Source organism: Melanotaenia boesemani, chromosome 24 (assembly GCF_017639745.1).
Source record: "Melanotaenia boesemani isolate fMelBoe1 chromosome 24, fMelBoe1.pri, whole genome shotgun sequence".
Lineage (NCBI taxonomy): Eukaryota > Metazoa > Chordata > Actinopteri > Atheriniformes > Melanotaeniidae > Melanotaenia > Melanotaenia boesemani.
In genome coordinates this window covers 21,807,164-21,824,088 of record NC_055705.1, presented here as the reverse complement: position 1 = coordinate 21,824,088, position 16,925 = coordinate 21,807,164, and the positions used below count along the sequence as shown (strand labels likewise).

The following is a 16,925-nucleotide window of genomic DNA, read 5'->3' as shown; positions in this document are numbered from 1 at the left end:
GCCACCATACTCATGTAACTATGCTACATGTACAGTTTAAAATCTAATATAAGCTTATACTTCTCTAATGTTCTCGCTGTTATCAAGCTAACGGCTTACAGTAAATGTTGTGTTAATGGTGACTTCTCACAGCCTAATGGAAACGGCAACAGTTGAACTTTTCAGGTGGAAACGAAGGAAGCAAACAAAGCTATCTAGCATTATTACTGATGGTCGCTATGATTCCAAGCATCCCTCCAACCCAGTACTGAGCGTCAAACATGCCGAAAGGCTAGAACACCGTTACCAGATGATGCACATTAATGTGTACACTGATAGTGTTTTCTGCTTTCTTTTCTTTCCCCATGCTTTTGACATGGTGTGGTGACATGACACAAAACTGTCATGTGACAGGCATATCAAATGTTAGTTATTTGTAAAATTAAAGAGAGATTAATTATAGAGGTTGAAAAATAATACGGTCCCATAATTTAATCCTGCTAGAAAACTGCTCTTGGAGAAACTCACTTGATTTTAGGAAACCATTTTATTGATTTATTGTAAGAGTAATTATGTGTTTTATAGTTGAATTTCATGTTAAATCCCACCAAACATTTAGAAATTTAGACTGTGTTATAAATCAAGAAATTGCATTAGAAATATTGCTCTTTTAACCCACCAAACTCACCAAATTTAAGTAGTACATATCAATGTGGCTTTTTTTTTTATGTTGTCCTTTTTTAGTATTTTTGAGTCATTATGTTTTTTATAGTTGAAAATGCCACTAAAAGGTACACCTACGCCCCCTGCTGACATAAACTGGAATTACTTAGATTGTCGTTTTGTTAGCAAAGCATACAAAACAAAACAATTTTAATGAAAGTTTAAGCTCTATGCTTTAAAAAACTATTAATAAATGTAGGCTACCAGCATATTTAAGACATATCAGAAAAAAACATAGATTTTCAACTTATTGACTAAAACCTGACAACTGCTTAAGGAAACTTCACCAAATCCCACCATCATGGTACTCAGAACTGGGCTGCATCACATAGTTTCTGTTTGTTCTAGTGGTAGCCGACATAAGTCATGTGATGTGACAACAGTGAGTGAGCTGTTGGCGTGTTCTGGCCTTTAGGCATCTGGTCAGTTACTAGAACACAAGAACAGGAAAATCCAGGCTTCCTAAGTTGCATATATAACAGTAAAACTTCAGGATAGAGTCCCAAACTGTGTAGAAATTTTTGGGGTTCAAGCATACAACTTTATTTGGATTATTTAGAAAACATGAAGAGATTTCGACATCAGCATGCAACCGATATCTAATGGAAGTATAACTCAGCCTTTACACTGTTCTGTTCCAGATTGGACGAGCCTTTGTAGCTCATTTGTTACCAAAACGTGAGGCTTTGTGGACTGTGAGGCAGAAATTTGCACTTAGACGAAGATAACCTTCAGAGGAAAAAGGCTTTATAGCCTGAATGTGGGTTTTTCGTCGCCTGTCTTGTATTTTCTTCAGTAATCGTCTTAACTCATGTTTTTCAGCTTTTCCTTTGTAAAAGGAAACAACTATGTGCCATCACATTTTCATATATAATAGCTACATTCCTTAAAGAAAATGTTTTTGCACAAGAATTCGTGAGATGTTTTTAATTGTCACTTCACAACAATGGGTTTGTGTGTGTTCAGTGACATTTTTAGGCGGTGTGTGTTGTCTTAGATATTTGTTTTTGACAGATCACTTTTGTGTTACATAGATTTTTACAAACAGATTTTATAGTTTTTTTTTTTTTAAACTTCTTTCATGTTGTTGCTCATAATCGCAAAAATCTTTTGAATCTTATGACAGTCTGCAGCCTGTCGGCAATAATCTTAAGGAATTTTTGTTGTTGTTTATGATCCTCTTCTCAGACCAAAATCAGTGCATTTGCACTAAATCAGTAAGAAATGCTATCCATGTGTTTTTGAACACTTGTATTTCAGCTGTCGTGAAAGTCAACCTTGTAAATGACCATGAAAACTTTGACTTCATTGAACTTAAAGCCAGAACTGGAAAATCTTTCTTGGAAGAAAATGAAGCGGTAAAAATCATCCAGGCCACCGCTCGCGTTTTAAGATTCCATCACTTTTTAGTCATCGGGTTTTGCAGGACACTTTGAAATACAGTGAAAGAAGTAAAGTTGTTATTGTTGGGTCCAGCTGTTAGTCTGCAGAGCAGAATGCATGTTTCTGCATCAGTGTACAAGAACTCTGTGTCAATGTTTCTTTCCAGGGTAGTATTGTTTGTGTAAAGATGTTATTCGCTCCATCTGCTACTAAAATGCAGTGGTCATTTTTTAAGCTGTTTTATGTAATTGATGGTTTTATCCGTGGCCATATTGAATGTAACTTGTGTAACAGATCGCTAATGATGTATGCAAGGAAAGCACTACCATGTTTAAATAAAGGCCTTTGGCACTGCTAAGACGAGCGCAAAGAGGATCATTCATGAATATTAATCTGTGCAGTGGTTCTTAAAATGTTCAGACTGATGTTCAGCATACTGAAACGTAATGAGTACATCAAACCAATGTACAATGTTCTCATTGTTTTTGCTGCCATGTGTCTGACTGGGTCTGACCTTTCCCATTAATTCATGCAGCTGGTCATGTGGCTGAATTTACCAGATAACAAGGTTATGAGGATCAACTGAAGTCAGGAGAACAGCTGGCTACAGCTGGAGAACATTTAGCTGCTTTCTAAATGGTAAATGGTCTGTATTCACAGACAGATGGTGGAAGCTGCCATGCAAGGCGCTAACCACGACCCATCGGGCAATTTCGGTGTCTTGCTCAGGGACACCTCGACGTCAGCTCGATAGGCCGAGGATCGAACTGGCAACCCTCAGGTTACAAGATGACCGCTCTACCCACTGAGCCCATGGCGCCCCATCAAACCTGTACATCTGGTAGTCATTCTGGATCTAAATGTTCTATAACGGGTGCCCAAGTGCTGTCCTTAAGATCTACTATCCTACAACTTTTAGATGTGTCCCTTGTCCAACACACCTGAAACCTGAATTCACATGACATCCAGCTCTGCAGACTGGTAACGAGCCATTCGTTTGTGCTGGAGACAGGATACATCTAAAAGTTGCAGGATAATAGTTCTCAAGGACCAGACTTGGGTACCCTTGTTCTATAAAATACATTTGCTAGTGAGGCCTCACTTGGCGTGTTTAATGTTAAAGCAGCACTACTGAACATGGTGGATTTTCTCACTGGGGCACCCCTTAACAACGGCACATTCAGCATCCAGCTTGCATCCTGTCTCTTCTCAGAGATCTCACGCCAGTAACTCAGTCCGATGTTGACTCTTATCTCTTGCTCTGTTCTGTTATCTTCTTCTAATAACGTCTTCTTGGATTTCTTTGCTAATTCATCCAAAGTGCACATTTAAAACAGCCGGTGTGTTGATATCCGGCTGCTAGTGCCATAAAGTGAAATGCTGCTGTAAAGTGATGCGGAAAAAAATAAAAGTTGTGAAGTGCAGTTATTCAGCTTTGGGATGCTGCAGGGCAACAATAGCTGAATGAATTTACAGAATTTTTTTTCTTGTTTTTGTGGTTTTATTGAAAAAATAGAGTGCTTATCAATAATATCAATCCAAAAAAAATTATAGATATTGCTGTGCCATCAAAATGAGTCAGAAGTATGGAGTTTTAGTCTGAAAGTTATATAGTGCTACTTTAAAGTTAATGAGAGAACAATTACAAAACAATAAAAAACTATTTTTAATCCCACTTCCACCAACTCCTTCAAAATTTGCATCCAACCTCACCCACTGACCCATATATAGGCCAGCTTAAATACGTCTATATGCACTGTTTTATTGGTTAGCCTATATTTAACAGAAGGTAAAAGAAATCAAATATAGTCTACAACAATGTTCAATTAAACTGAGGCGATAAAGCTATAAGAAAACAAAGAGCAAATCTATTAAACAAATGTGTCAATTTCACATTAAATCTGAACAAGAGCGAGAGAGAATACATCTGATTTTCCTTTGTTGGTTTCATGTTCTTCAGCTTTAATTTTGTTACCGACCTCAGTTACGCTCTCCATCAAGCAGCGATTTCAAGAACTCACCCCGGTCCCAACGCCGGGCTCTGCTCCGCCCTCTGGTGGATGTATTGGCTAACAACCATGCCGACGTAAAGGATGCATAGAAGTATGAGGACAGTGACGTTTGAAACAGATGTACCGATTTACGCATGTAACAGGAGCATAAACGGGCTTTAAAGGTCCCATATTATACATTTTTTCATAGGTCCAACAACATTGTTTTCAAAGTGTATTACTCCAAATTCAGCCTTGGTGCTTACAGCGATTCCACGTGGCTCTAATGAAAACGGTGTTTCTGTCTGAACCTTTAAATGTTCATGAGTGGTGCCTCTCCATGTCCCTCTCTGGGAGAAGATCCGGCTTTTGCTGGTAGTCACTCGGTGATTTCAGAGGACAGGCTCTTATTTTTGTTGTTTAACAAGGAAACAGAAAAGTCCCGAAGTCCAATCAATAAATTAAATACACAAAGTGCAGCGTTGCTATGATCTGTATTTCAAATGAGACTCAAAATTATTTATTTATCACAACAAAAAGAAAGATATTTTGTTTAAAAACAACTGTTAAACACAAGGGACATGATGTAATTCACAGAATGATGTTCTCCATGTTTAAAAGAACTGAAGACATGGGCAATGTACAAATTAATTCAAGGTCCACAATCCGGATCCGAACAAAAGATCCTGGTTTAAACTCACTTGTGTGATTCAAGAAACATTCATGACATTTGCTTTTCCATCAGATCTCCATGAAAACCATGTTCTCTACTTAAATGACACATAGTTCAAAAGAAAAAAAAAGTTTGGATTTTAAAACCATTTAATTAATAATTCATTGCCACTCTTCCCCCCCAAGGCAGGGATTTAATTAATGTGCAGAAGTTTAGATTTTTCCAGTGTTTTTAAAGATCCCAGATTCCCATTACCAAAAAGGAAAGTTATTGTGACCTGAATATGTGTAAAGGAGTTAGAACTGTAAGCCTGAAACCCAACAAGAAATGAACATCCCATTAAAGAAGAATTTAAGGCATCTTGGTCGTCAGGCCTCAAGGCAACACGCTGAAACGTAACATCTCTTTCCAGCCTGGATCACACGATCTAGAAATCAATATTTTCCAGCATTTACTTTCAGAAACAATCTGCAGGTGGCCTTGTTAGAGTTCAAAGTTCATCATCGCTGCTGCCGTCCCAGGAGGCGGGGCTTAGAGATCTCCGAGGGAGGAGTTTGTGCCTCTGTCAGGATTCCACTCCTGCTTCCTGGTTGATCACATGATGGTACCCTCTGTTTCTGATTGGCTCCTTCTGCCAACAAATAACGCCGAGGAGGAGGGCGATGAGGATGAGGAGCAGGAATCCTGACAGAACCAGGCTTATGATGACCTCTGAAAACAAAGAGACAGAATCCACCTTTGAGAAATGTTGTTATTTATTTATTTATTTCTAAATATTAGCAGCGGTGTGCGTCAGGAGTTCACCTTTATCCCTCCCCTGTGAAGGCAGCTGACATTCCTGGTCCCTGTCGTCTGAGATCCACAGCTTTGTAATTCTCACAAAGTCCTCTAGGGGGCAGTCAAGCAAGCAGCCGGGTAACTGAAGCGGGTAGGGCGCCACGGTGCTGTCGTTTCGGTAAAACATCGACACGAAAGCAGAGCTGGGTGGAGACACAAGGCCGTCAAAATTCTTACTTTCAAATAAAGTAAAAAATTTAAGGTAAAATTAAATTAAAAACATTACATCAAACTAATAAAAATGACCATAAAATAAATCTAAATAAAATAAAATGAAAAAAAAAAATTGATTTCACATATCCTTGTATTAAATTCTGCTGTGTTACACATCCAAGTACGGTGGCTGGGAAGTGCAAAACAATTTTACATTGAGTGAAACACTTTTGTGATACAAATTTACATCCACTGCAACACTTTTACATTGTCACGATGCACATTTACATAATAGAAACCATATTTACATTTACTAAACTAAAGTACAGTGTTGAAACACTTTCACCAGCAACAAAGCAACTTTACGTGGACGTGAAACACTTTTACAAGTTAAGGAAACACAGTTACAAAGATAGGTGTTTCACCATAATCTGTGACCCATCAGAATCTGTGACCGCTGGGAGACCTCTGCACATACGTCTTAGAAGACGAGCAAAATCCTGAAAACACTTTTATTAAAGTCTGAGTTGATTATAATGCAGGTAAAGTAAAGCCACACATTCTTATAGCTATCAGGAATGTGTTTAAGACTTTTCTTGTGCTCTAAGACGTACATGCAGAAAAATGCACACTATCGCCCCCTTGTGGTCACAGATTCAGATGGGTCACAGATTATGGTGAAACACCTCTTTGTAATTGTGTTTTCCTGAACTTGTAAAAGTTTTTTGGTAAACTTGTAAAAGTGTTTCATGTAAAGTTGCTTTGTTGTTGATAAAAGTGTTTTGTCATTGTAGTTTTGTTTTGTAAACGTAAATATGGTTTCTATCATGTAAATCTTTATCACAGAAGAAGAAAACTGTTTCACTCGATGTAATATTGTTTTGCACTTCCTGATCACCATACCAAAGCAAATTAAATACATGAATCAAATTTAAAATAAAAGTAAAATTAAAATTTATTTAATTACATTTTTGTAGAAAATGCCAAACAGCCACGATTCTACAACTAAAACGGCCACCAGCTGTCATTTTGACCACTACATTTAAACTTTAAATGATTCTCTTTTTAGCTAACTTTACAGCTAAAATAATAATATAATCGAATAATGTTTTATACAACTAAGTACAAAGCAACAACTGTAGCCTTCTTTGCCACAAAAACCAAATCTAAACCCCAATTTGTGCAGCTTAAAACAGAACGGGGGCGAATAAACCTGAATGGAGAACACGCAGAAAACATGACAAAAGTTAAGCTACACGAAGGCAAGAATATTTATACTGTCTATACTATTCACTATGAGGCTAAAAACTTTTTAGGCTTCACAGCCAGCTCGGATCACGTCTATGCTCCTGCTGCAGCACCAGAACACGGCTTTGCAGCATGTTCTGCAGGTGTTGGAGGTTTTTTTTCTCCCAGCTTCTCCGTACCTGCTACCTCCTGCTTTCAGGAATCTGCTGCATCTTTGGATTGTGCTGCTTTCTATGTAGTTTCACCAGCCTTGCTGGCCGTTCCACCTTCATAAACTCCGCTAGTCGTTGCTCTGCAGCTGCAGAAACCCTTCAGCTGTTTGGGTTTCAGTGCACTTCTTGATGCTGCGGACATTTATTCCTACAAGGTCCCACGTGTTTAAAAATCCAGCATGGATCCACCTCTGCATACCACACTTTACAGAATATCTCCACATTATCTGATCCAGAAAGTCAGGAAACTAAAAATACAACAGCGCAAAATCTTGTTGGGTCAAAATAACCACCTGTAAATCATATTTCCTCCACTAAAAATTAAAACTAGTCTCTATTAAAATTCACAAAGTTTTAGGAAAAGTCAAGGAGCAGCAGAGCTTTATGATTTTATTTGACAGTTATTGAATATGCACATTTCAAAATGGTCAAAATGGCCGTCTTGGTCAATCCAGTGTATTCCAAACTCTTTAATTCACACGTCCATTAATTTTTGGCTCATTTAAATCCCGCTGTGTGAATTTTTATTTCACTTATTCCAACAAAACCATATTTACCCGTTGTTGTCCCTGTTCAGCTCAAATATGTGACAGGAAGCGTAAGGCGGCTGTATGCCGTTGAAGACGTTCAAACTGGCCTGCAGAGCAGCTACGGTGGTGTCGTGCTGTGAAACACACATTTTTCCAAACATTAAGGCCGTTCGTGCTTTCTCTAAGAAACAAACACATCACTGCAAGAAGAAGCTCCAAATGCAACTAAAAAAGCATAAAATCCCAGCTCACCGCTGACAGCATCATCAGTTTGAGCTGCTGAGTTGGGTCTGGGACGGCCATCTTGGAAAGATTCATGACTATTTCATGCAGCAGGATTCCTGAAAGACAAACAATAGCTTTTATGTTCCCAAATTAACCAGTAATTAAAGATGACTGGTGGTATTCTACTATTTTATCGTCTGCAAAAAATCCCAGGAATAGTTCAAAATCTCAAAAGGGTATTAAGTTTTATTAAAAAAAGAAAAAAAATGGTCAAATCAGGTTGAAATTTTTTTTTTTTTGATTTTGTAAATTAAAGAAAATAAATAAATGGTCTTATAAAGCCTATAAACACCAGATACAACACATAAATTAATTAAGTTTTTCATTATTTAAAATGGTACAACTCATCCTTAGTTAGACTTAAAGAATAAAAAAAACAGACAATTAAAACAGCATTGGATTAAAATAGAATAACAATAAAAAAACATACCATAAAATCAATGTTTTATTGTCTTTCATTAAACATTGAGAAGTCTAAATGAAACGAAGGATCCATATAAAATAAAGATATAAACTGTGTTATTATGGAATCTTACTGTAATTTTATTATCTTTTTACAGTATTTCTCTAGCTTTTTTTACTGTGTATAACACATTTATAAAGCAGGAGGAAACCTTTTTATCTTTTATTTCTTACAGTGATTAAATGTTTGATTAAATGCACGTATAAAACGATGAACTGAGGCAAAATACTGTTAAAATTTGACTTATTTTTCTCCAGAAATTTCCGGTTGTTCTTAATTTTTTCTAGTTTATTAAATCTAAACATCTTGATAATGTGCTTGTACTTGTTGGCACTAAAAAGGGGAAACTGGGGAGTTTTTGTTGTTTATAGGATATGATGCTGTTACTTTACTGGTCCGACCCACTGCAGAGCTAAAATGCTGGTTTGCCTCCATCATATTTGACAGACTTGCTCCAGTTAGACCTCCGGGGTCTTGCATTAGGAGGTCCAGGCTCGGATCCAGTTCTGACGAACAGTCTGGTTCCTCACATCAGACACTTTCTGGTATCAAGTCCTGACTTGAGACCAACTTCTTTGCACTGGCTTTTAAACACAGTTGGCATTAATTTCAACTTTTTTTCTGTTTTTGTTTTTATTTTATCAACATTTTATCAAACTCTACAAATCAGCTTTTTAATGCATTAGTCTTTAGTCGTCATGGTGATGCGCTTACCAGAAAACTGCCACTGCTCACGACGACATGTCTGAACTGCTACTGGTTATCCTCTGGTTAGGCTGTTTACTTGCAGAGCATCGCAGCATAATTATATTATTACTGACGTTTTAACTCGGATCAGGCCCACAAATTATTACCCTGGAAACTCGAGGAAAAGCCTGTTGTCCTAATAGTCAATGGATTTAAATAACTTTTGCCTGACTTATGTAAAGTTTAGTAAATCTCCTGAAAACAGCAGCTCGGCCTTTTTTCTCCTATTTTATTTATTTTGTATTTGTTATTTGACTGGGATAGGACAGGTTAATTAGTACAAGAAGCACGACGCAAACATTCCAGATATGTCGAAGAAACGCTTAACGCTTCTATCTTAAAGCTAACAAAGTTAATGTTGCCACGTGAAACGAAACCTCAGTATGAAACATTCAGATCATATTATCAGTAACAGCTGATAAAAAAAACGTTCCCTGTTAAAACATCAGATTTGTGTGATGTTAAAAACTAAAGCCATGGATGAATTATTTAAAAACTTTCCTACATTTAATGTGACCTACGTTTAAAGTGTCTGATCCACCTTCCTGAGCAGCTTTAAGACATACGCATTTTATATATATTTTTATTTGGTTTTTTTTAGTTTCATTTACTAGTTTTAGATCCATTTTGTATTATATAACTTTAGAATTTCCCTTCAGGGATTAATAAAGCCAGAATTTAATTTAATTTAATTTAAATGTTTCAGATTTCTGTATAAAACTTTCATTCCTTTTTTTAATTGGAACAGATTTTCCTTTTTTTTTTTAGAGATTAAAATCATTTTAACTAAGCTGCTGAATTATTCTAAACTAAAACTAAAATAAATAAAACTAAATTAAAATGTAATAAAAATTAGAATAGAAACTAAAATTAAAAGAGTGAAATAAAATTTTAATAAAAAGAAATAAAATAGTAAAGATAATAAAATTTTAAAAATTAAATAATATAGAGAAATAACAGATGTGCTGAGTGTGATAAAAAGGGAACAAACGACAGCTCAACACATCAGACTGAACAATGAAAACCAGAGAAAGTCCGTGTGCACAGACCTCCCTGCAGCCGACTCTTCTCTCGTTGTTTGTAGACCCCAAACGTGACCTGCAAATATTAAACATGAGCATCACTGCACTTCAACACTACAGAAAAGTCCAGATGTTGCAGCTTTTACCTGAAATCCGAAGTCTTTGAGCATCCTGAGCTTCTCCATGACGTCTGGAGTCACCCAATCAGGAGCGGTCATGTTGTGACGGGACTGAGAACACACAGGAAGCAGAGGGATGCCAAAAATCCACAAAACGTAGGAAGAAACTAAAATATCTGCCAGGCTGAGCCGACCGACTTTCTTTAAGTACGTGTTATTTCAGCAGAACCTTCACCCGCTTGCTTTGTCTTTGCCGTCACTTCACACGTTGTTGTTTAATTCTCACTGACACAAATATACAGCTGCATGCAAAAGTTTGGGCAACCCTGTCACTTTCAACTGGCTTGAAATTAATTCTACTTGTAGATTTAATTCGTACTTGTACTTGTTAAAGTTTAAAAACTGGTGATACAGGATATAAAACGTATGTCCTTCTCCTGAAACTGCTGGTTGTTCCTGAATCTGCTTATTCATGTAAAAGTCATGTGGTCTTTGAAACGGATGAGGTAGGTGGAAAGACTGGAGTAAAACCAGATCAGTGAAGAGTTAAACGGATGTTCCTGAACAGGACAATCGTTATTCATGTTCATGATATCCTAAAATGAATCTCCATGTTACAGCTGTGGGAAACGTTTCTGGATCCTCCTGGTCTGAATATTTTCCATAGAATAAATCAATAAAAAGGGATTTCTCATTTCATTTGATTAATTTCGTGTTATTTTCTCACCTCGCAGAAGAGTGTGTCATACACACTCCACACCGTCTCCACGTTGGTCTTTTCCAGTCCAGTTTTATTCCTCACCAGCTCTATGATGTCCTGAAAAAGTATTGCAGGATTTGAGTGCCTGTGAATTTGTCTGATTTTAATCTCAGAGGATGATTCAGCTGGTACAGACAGATTAAAGCTGAGATGATCCCTGAGGCTGTACCTGGTATGTTGTGGTGACATTAAGAAATTCTGCTGTGTGTTCAGTTTCATTCATCAGCTGTTTGTAGCGAGGACAGTCGCCCAGAGGAAATGAAAGAAGCTAAAAAAAACAGACAGTAATGTGGGTAAAACATTCAGCAGCCTCAGCATGAACACCAGACCGAAGTCTTTCCTCTTTCCACCAACCCTCTCTTCGCTCTGCGGCACCGTGTGGACGGGGATGGGCTGCCACTTCAGGTCTGGTCTGAACACCTGCTGACCGCTGGGGGGGTAGAGACCTGGATGGAGGCGGGAGATATGGAAAGTTGCTGGTAAGGAGGAGTTTAAAGGGTAACAAGGAGATGAGAAGAGGCGGCGCATGTTCCGACCTGCGAGGTTGGCTTCGGCACTCATCAGGGTGCGATCGTAGTCCGTGCTGCGAACTAAGATCTGACCACAAGAGGTGCAAAAGAAAAACAACTTAAAACATTTGAAAGAGCATCTATTTAGGTCGGTGCAAAGTCTAAACAGCTTCCTGGTGACTTGTCATGTGATATGAAAGATCACATCGTACCTCGTGTCGGTTGTAGGATTCGTTGAGGAAATTCTTGTATCGAGTCCTCAGAAACTGGCCCAGCTCAAAGTGCTGCTGCATCCCCTCCTAAAAACAGACCAGACCCCGTGGAAATGGAAATTTGCAGGTTTTAGGCGGGAATGAAACTACAAAGGAAGATTTCTGCTCTGAATTGCTCGTTTTCATGTGACATGACATCGGCCTCAGTAGTTCTGTGTTACGTGAAGTCACAGTCGACCTGGTTTTCATCCCGTTTTCGTTGTTTCAGTCAATTAAAACATGAAACTGATCGAAGTTACATCAGGGTTCCCGAGGAAGGAGAAAAAGGGAGAACGAGCCACAGCTTTAATGAAGGTGTTGAGAAAAGCGGCTTTTAAATCTTTCATTGGGATCAGAAGTCACATCACCTGAAGATTAGAGAAATAAAACCTGAATACGTCCAGAGTGGAACTTTCCTGTTAGGCTGCAATAAATTAGAAGTTACAAAACTACATCCATGTTTTGTTCTTGCTGTTTATGACAAACCCTCTAAAGCCCTGGTCTTCGAGGGCTGCTGTCCTGCCAGTTTTAGAAGTTTCCCTGCTGCAACACACCTGATTCAGACAACCATTTATCCAGAGGAGACCACTGAAACAAACCAGCTTATCTGTGAAGAGGTAAGTTAATTTATCTTAATGTGTTTTCTCTCCGTCTCCTTCCTGTTTGTAACTCCACATACTGAGAAACCAGCTGCTGCTGATACGAGGTGGTGCAGGCCACTGCTGTGCATACTGGTGATCCTTTACATGAATTATTTACATCTTTGTAATCAGCCCCAATGAGACGTTTGGACACACAATTCTTGTATGATGGAAATATTAGTTTATGTTGCCTTTCTGCTGAATTACAAAACAATAATAAAGATAATAAAGGCTATATAAATAATCACTTGTTAGGCTTTTTAATCAGCAGATGTGCCAAAAAAGTTCATTAGTTAAACACATTTCCCTTTTAACGTGTCTACAAGAACACTGGCAAACCATCTATCTACTGCATGTAACCAAATGTGATAAACTCAGCATTTACAGAAAGCATCCCAGGACAGGAAGACCGAGACTGACCCTGCTGCAGAGGAAAACCATTCAAATTACTTTCCCAAAGTATTTGCTAATTAACAGGACCACAGATCAGAGTCGCAACAAATGCCTCATGGGGTTCAAGTGGCAGCCACATCACATCAGCTGTTCTGAGGAGGCTGCGTGAACCAGGTCTTCGAGGTCAGACTGCTGCATATGAACCTCTGCTGAGAAACGCTGATCAAAGGAAACTGGCTCCAGACCAAGAAGTTTTTCTGTTTGCATGTTTTAATCTCCTTTTTTGAAGCACAGAGGAGGAAGTGTGATAGTGTGGGATTGCTCTGCTGCGTTGCAACTATTATTTAAAACTGAAGAAATGCAGTAACTCTATCTCATCCAGTTTCCAGTCAAGAGGAATATTATTTGCATTTTAACAGGACGGTGGCCCAGAAACACACCTGCAGGGCTTTTTAACCAGGGAAGGTTTGTATCATCCTCCACAGTCATGTGACCACGTCTGAAAAGTCCAAAAATACCCGTTTTGGTTTACCACAACATTTTCATGTGTGTTCATGCAGTCGTGTACAGCTGTTCATAGTTCTGGTTCTGCATTTTGAATCAAACTAAATGGGCCCTGACAACTTAAAATGAAGTTAGACTGCATATGTGCTGATCTTAAAGTAAAAATCTGACCAATATTCAGAGAATTCAAGTTTATGGAGGTTAAAACACAGCCAGGCTTCCTTTATTATTTATGCCTGAGTAGAACTAACCAATAAACCATCTGACATCAGGCTGTGAAACACAAGTTAATTTAAATGTTATCTTCCAAGAAAACACAAATGAATTGCCCTTATTTGGATTCATAAATCTGTCTAGACCTTAATATTTGTCCATGAGAGCACCATGGGTATAGAAAGGATGCAATATTCTACCAGAATGTCCAGAGATTACAGCTTCAGTTGTAAAACAATCATACCTGCGATAGCTGTCCGAATCCCTGAGGCCAGGCGCTCTCCTGGTAGGGATCGGTAGGATAGGCTTTGACTGGTGATCTGTCTCCATGTCGAAACAACTGAGGGGGGGAAAGTAAAAGGCATCAGGTCACATCTGAATAAGTTTCCCTTTTAAAGTGACATTTAACCCTTAAAACTCCACGACATTTTTTACCATTTTTGGTCGCCTTTTCGTTTTATGAAGTAAATGCAGAAGCTGAAACCCTCTTAATCCCAGTCAGCATCAGACATGATGTTTCCAGCCTCAGCTGTCAGATTATGAGGCTAAAACGATGTAAAATGAATGTATGAATAGATATAGCAGCATAAAGGCCGACCAGAAGAAGAAAGCAGAATTTATTACTAACAGAACTTTGTAGAAATAACAACAGTGACCAAGCCTTTTCTCATCTGCACATCATTCTCTCAAGAACAACAGAAACTATTTCCATGTTTCCACTTTTTCCTCATTTCCAGTTATTCCTGCTACTATTTACCTGCTATCCTCACTAAACCAACTCCAGCTCAGCTGCTTTGTGGCGCCACCGTGCATCAGAAACGTCTTCTTGGCTTTATTCCAGCCATAGAGGAGCATTATTTTTCTTCTTTTCACACACACATAGAACTTTCTGCTCACTGGTTGATCTTTGGCTGCTCCTGATTGGACGTTACCGTCAATCTAAGCTCTCTGATTGGTGGAAAGTCTGACAGGAAGTGGCTTCATCATCATGTCCAGGTCTAATTAGAGGTCTCTTAGCAGCATAGTAGTGAGATCAAATTATCAATCTTTTCTATGATGAAAATGTGAAAAAATAATGCTGTTATATTGGATCACTACATTTTGTGGCTGGATTATAAACCTCCTGGCCGTAATATAAATGCATGGAAAACTTTCGTAGACATATCCACAATTTACCCCACAGAGTTCCACAATACCACTCCTGAGAAATTGTTGACAATATTAGAAATATAGCGCTCACGAGGCTTGAGATCTAGCTGAGATTTTACATTATAAACATGAATGCTTTCACTGTTCTTACATAAAACTGAACAATCACAAGAAAAACAAAAGAAAAAAGAAACTAATGCATGCAGCATCTGTTGTAAACAGAGCAGCTTCTCTAAACTGTACTTTACCCAAAACCTTTGTTCCACTTTTATCTGTGTCAGTAACAGTTATAACACCCAGTCAGCTGACTATAAAGGTCTTTCTAAGTGTTTGTCAAGCACTAATTTAATGGACGAGCTACTGTCGGCTTGTTTTGTTTTTTTAATAACTACAAAAACAGCTGTGAATAAATAGTAAAAACCAGTTTGTGAAAGGTCAAACATCACAACAGATCTCCTAAATTGACATTAAATGCTAGGCCACCTGTGTAGCTTAAATAACTCCAGTCATTCATGCTTCTTGAACTGAAGTGTGACTTTCTGCTTTTTTGATATGGAGAGAAATCCGATGTGCATGACCGAGGCATCCATTACAGATGAGCAAGAAATGCGGTGTGTAAACTCTATTTGTGGGGTGGATTATCCTTTTCTGAGTCCTAATCTTGTCTGCTCCAGGAAACATTCACAGCTCTGTAGCAGGAAACTAGGTAAGCGTTTCTTGGGATGAGTGCAGCAAGAAAACTCCAACAGCAGTTGCAGAAACATAACAAAACTTTCATTTTAGGAAGTCAATATGTCCATTTTAACCTGACCTTCCTCTCAGAGAGCCATAATTTAACACTGGGGCATGCAAGATCATTGATGTCATGCTTTTAACACAGTAAAACATGACTACTCTCACAGTTATTTCAATACTCACATGCCTGAAAGATTCCTTCTCTCTTATACAAAGGGCGGAAAACGACGAAAGAGAAAATATCCCTTGCTCTCCTTGACCTGTTTTAATTTCATTATCTTGCATGTGCTTTTGTTTGCATATTTAGTAACCAGGCAGATTAAATCTAATGGTCAGTGAAATCCATAGACAAGCTAATGTACACAAAAGATTAAAGTCCTATTAAACTAGGTGACTCTAGACCAAGCATAAAGCAACATAAATGTCAGTATATCTCTCTTCGGTGCTCTGAAATGATAAAAACCTACATGTCAACAACTTTATTGTTCCCTTAGTATTATTGGCATTACTGGTTTCTGGTCAGCTCTACTTGGAAATAAACTGGTTTTCAGCAGCCAGGTCAGACAGGTACTGTAGGACTGGCTACTACAATTCAAATACCCCCAACACAAAAAAAAATTTTTAAATTAAATTAAATTAAAATAAATAAATAAATAAATAAATAAATAAATAAATGGTTACTGTGCCAGTTTTGTCACAAAGCAATGTTTGTAGTCTCTTGGTTTTAATCTAACACTACATTACCACTTAACAAAATGTTAATTCAAAGCTGAATTCTGTTACTATTACCAGTTTGACTATCCAACAGTCCCCTGACGCTAGCTGTCTGAACCCAACACTAACATTAACTTATCTTAAAATGACGTCTTCTTAAATATATGACTATTATGCCGAATTAACTTCAACAACTCAAGTATTTCGACGGGCTTATTATTTACCCTGACAAACAACCCTGCTTTCATCAAAGTAAAGAAAATACAAAACTTCCGTAATGTTACACGGAGTTTCGCAAATGCCTGTCAGAGAACCGCTGCAGAAAGAAAAACTGACTCCATAACGTTAAAGCGGACATTAACGTAACTCACCACAGTCACATATGCAAGTTTTCTTTCTGGAATAACTTGTCCGCACACAGAGCCCGCCGCAAAAACAAAAAGCACCGCAGAGAACATCATGTTTCCGCATATGTGACTGACCAGCTAGCTCGATCTGCTACAAGAGACAACGGCTTCAGGTCCTGGTTGGATGCGGTCAAGTCAACGGTTGTTAACTCTGGCTTCTCCAAACAGGAAGTACAACAAGAAAATACAGCATAAAATTTAAGAACGAAATAAAGGGATGGAGAAAAATGTTTTTTTTTTTTTAAACTCCTATTTAACTTTAAAACACTTTAAACAACACATTC

General features: G+C 38.0%; 1 protein-coding gene across 1 annotated transcript; it reads right to left on the bottom strand.

The window, feature by feature from the left end:
• Positions 1–4,569: 4,569 nt before the first annotated feature.
• On the bottom strand, positions 4,570–16,773 carry acp2 (acid phosphatase 2, lysosomal). Its single transcript, XM_041978349.1, has 13 exons — positions 16,606–16,773; positions 13,881–13,976; positions 11,847–11,933; positions 11,662–11,722; positions 11,480–11,571; positions 11,295–11,393; positions 11,093–11,182; positions 10,393–10,476; positions 10,274–10,322; positions 7,982–8,070; positions 7,757–7,863; positions 5,554–5,729; positions 4,570–5,460 (listed from the first exon to the last, which is right to left on the bottom strand). The coding sequence occupies exons 1-13, from the start codon at positions 16,693–16,695 to the stop codon at positions 5,315–5,317; spliced, it is 1,266 nt and encodes a 421-aa protein (XP_041834283.1). The 5' UTR covers positions 16,696–16,773; the 3' UTR covers positions 4,570–5,314.
• Positions 16,774–16,925: the final 152 nt, after the last annotated feature.

Excerpts from the sequence above, each read along its gene's own strand:
- acp2 (XM_041978349.1), bottom strand. The coding sequence starts at position 16,695 with ATGATGTTCTCTGCGGTGCTTTTTGTTTTTGCGGCGGGCTCTGTGTGC. Across the intron at positions 11,183-11,294 it reads ATGTCACCACAACATACCAG|GACATCATAGAGCTGGTGAG; the intron begins GTACAGCCTCAG and ends ATACTTTTTCAG. Across the intron at positions 10,477-11,092 it reads ATGACACACTCTTCTGCGAG|TCCCGTCACAACATGACCGC; the intron begins GTGAGAAAATAA and ends GTGTGTTCTCAG.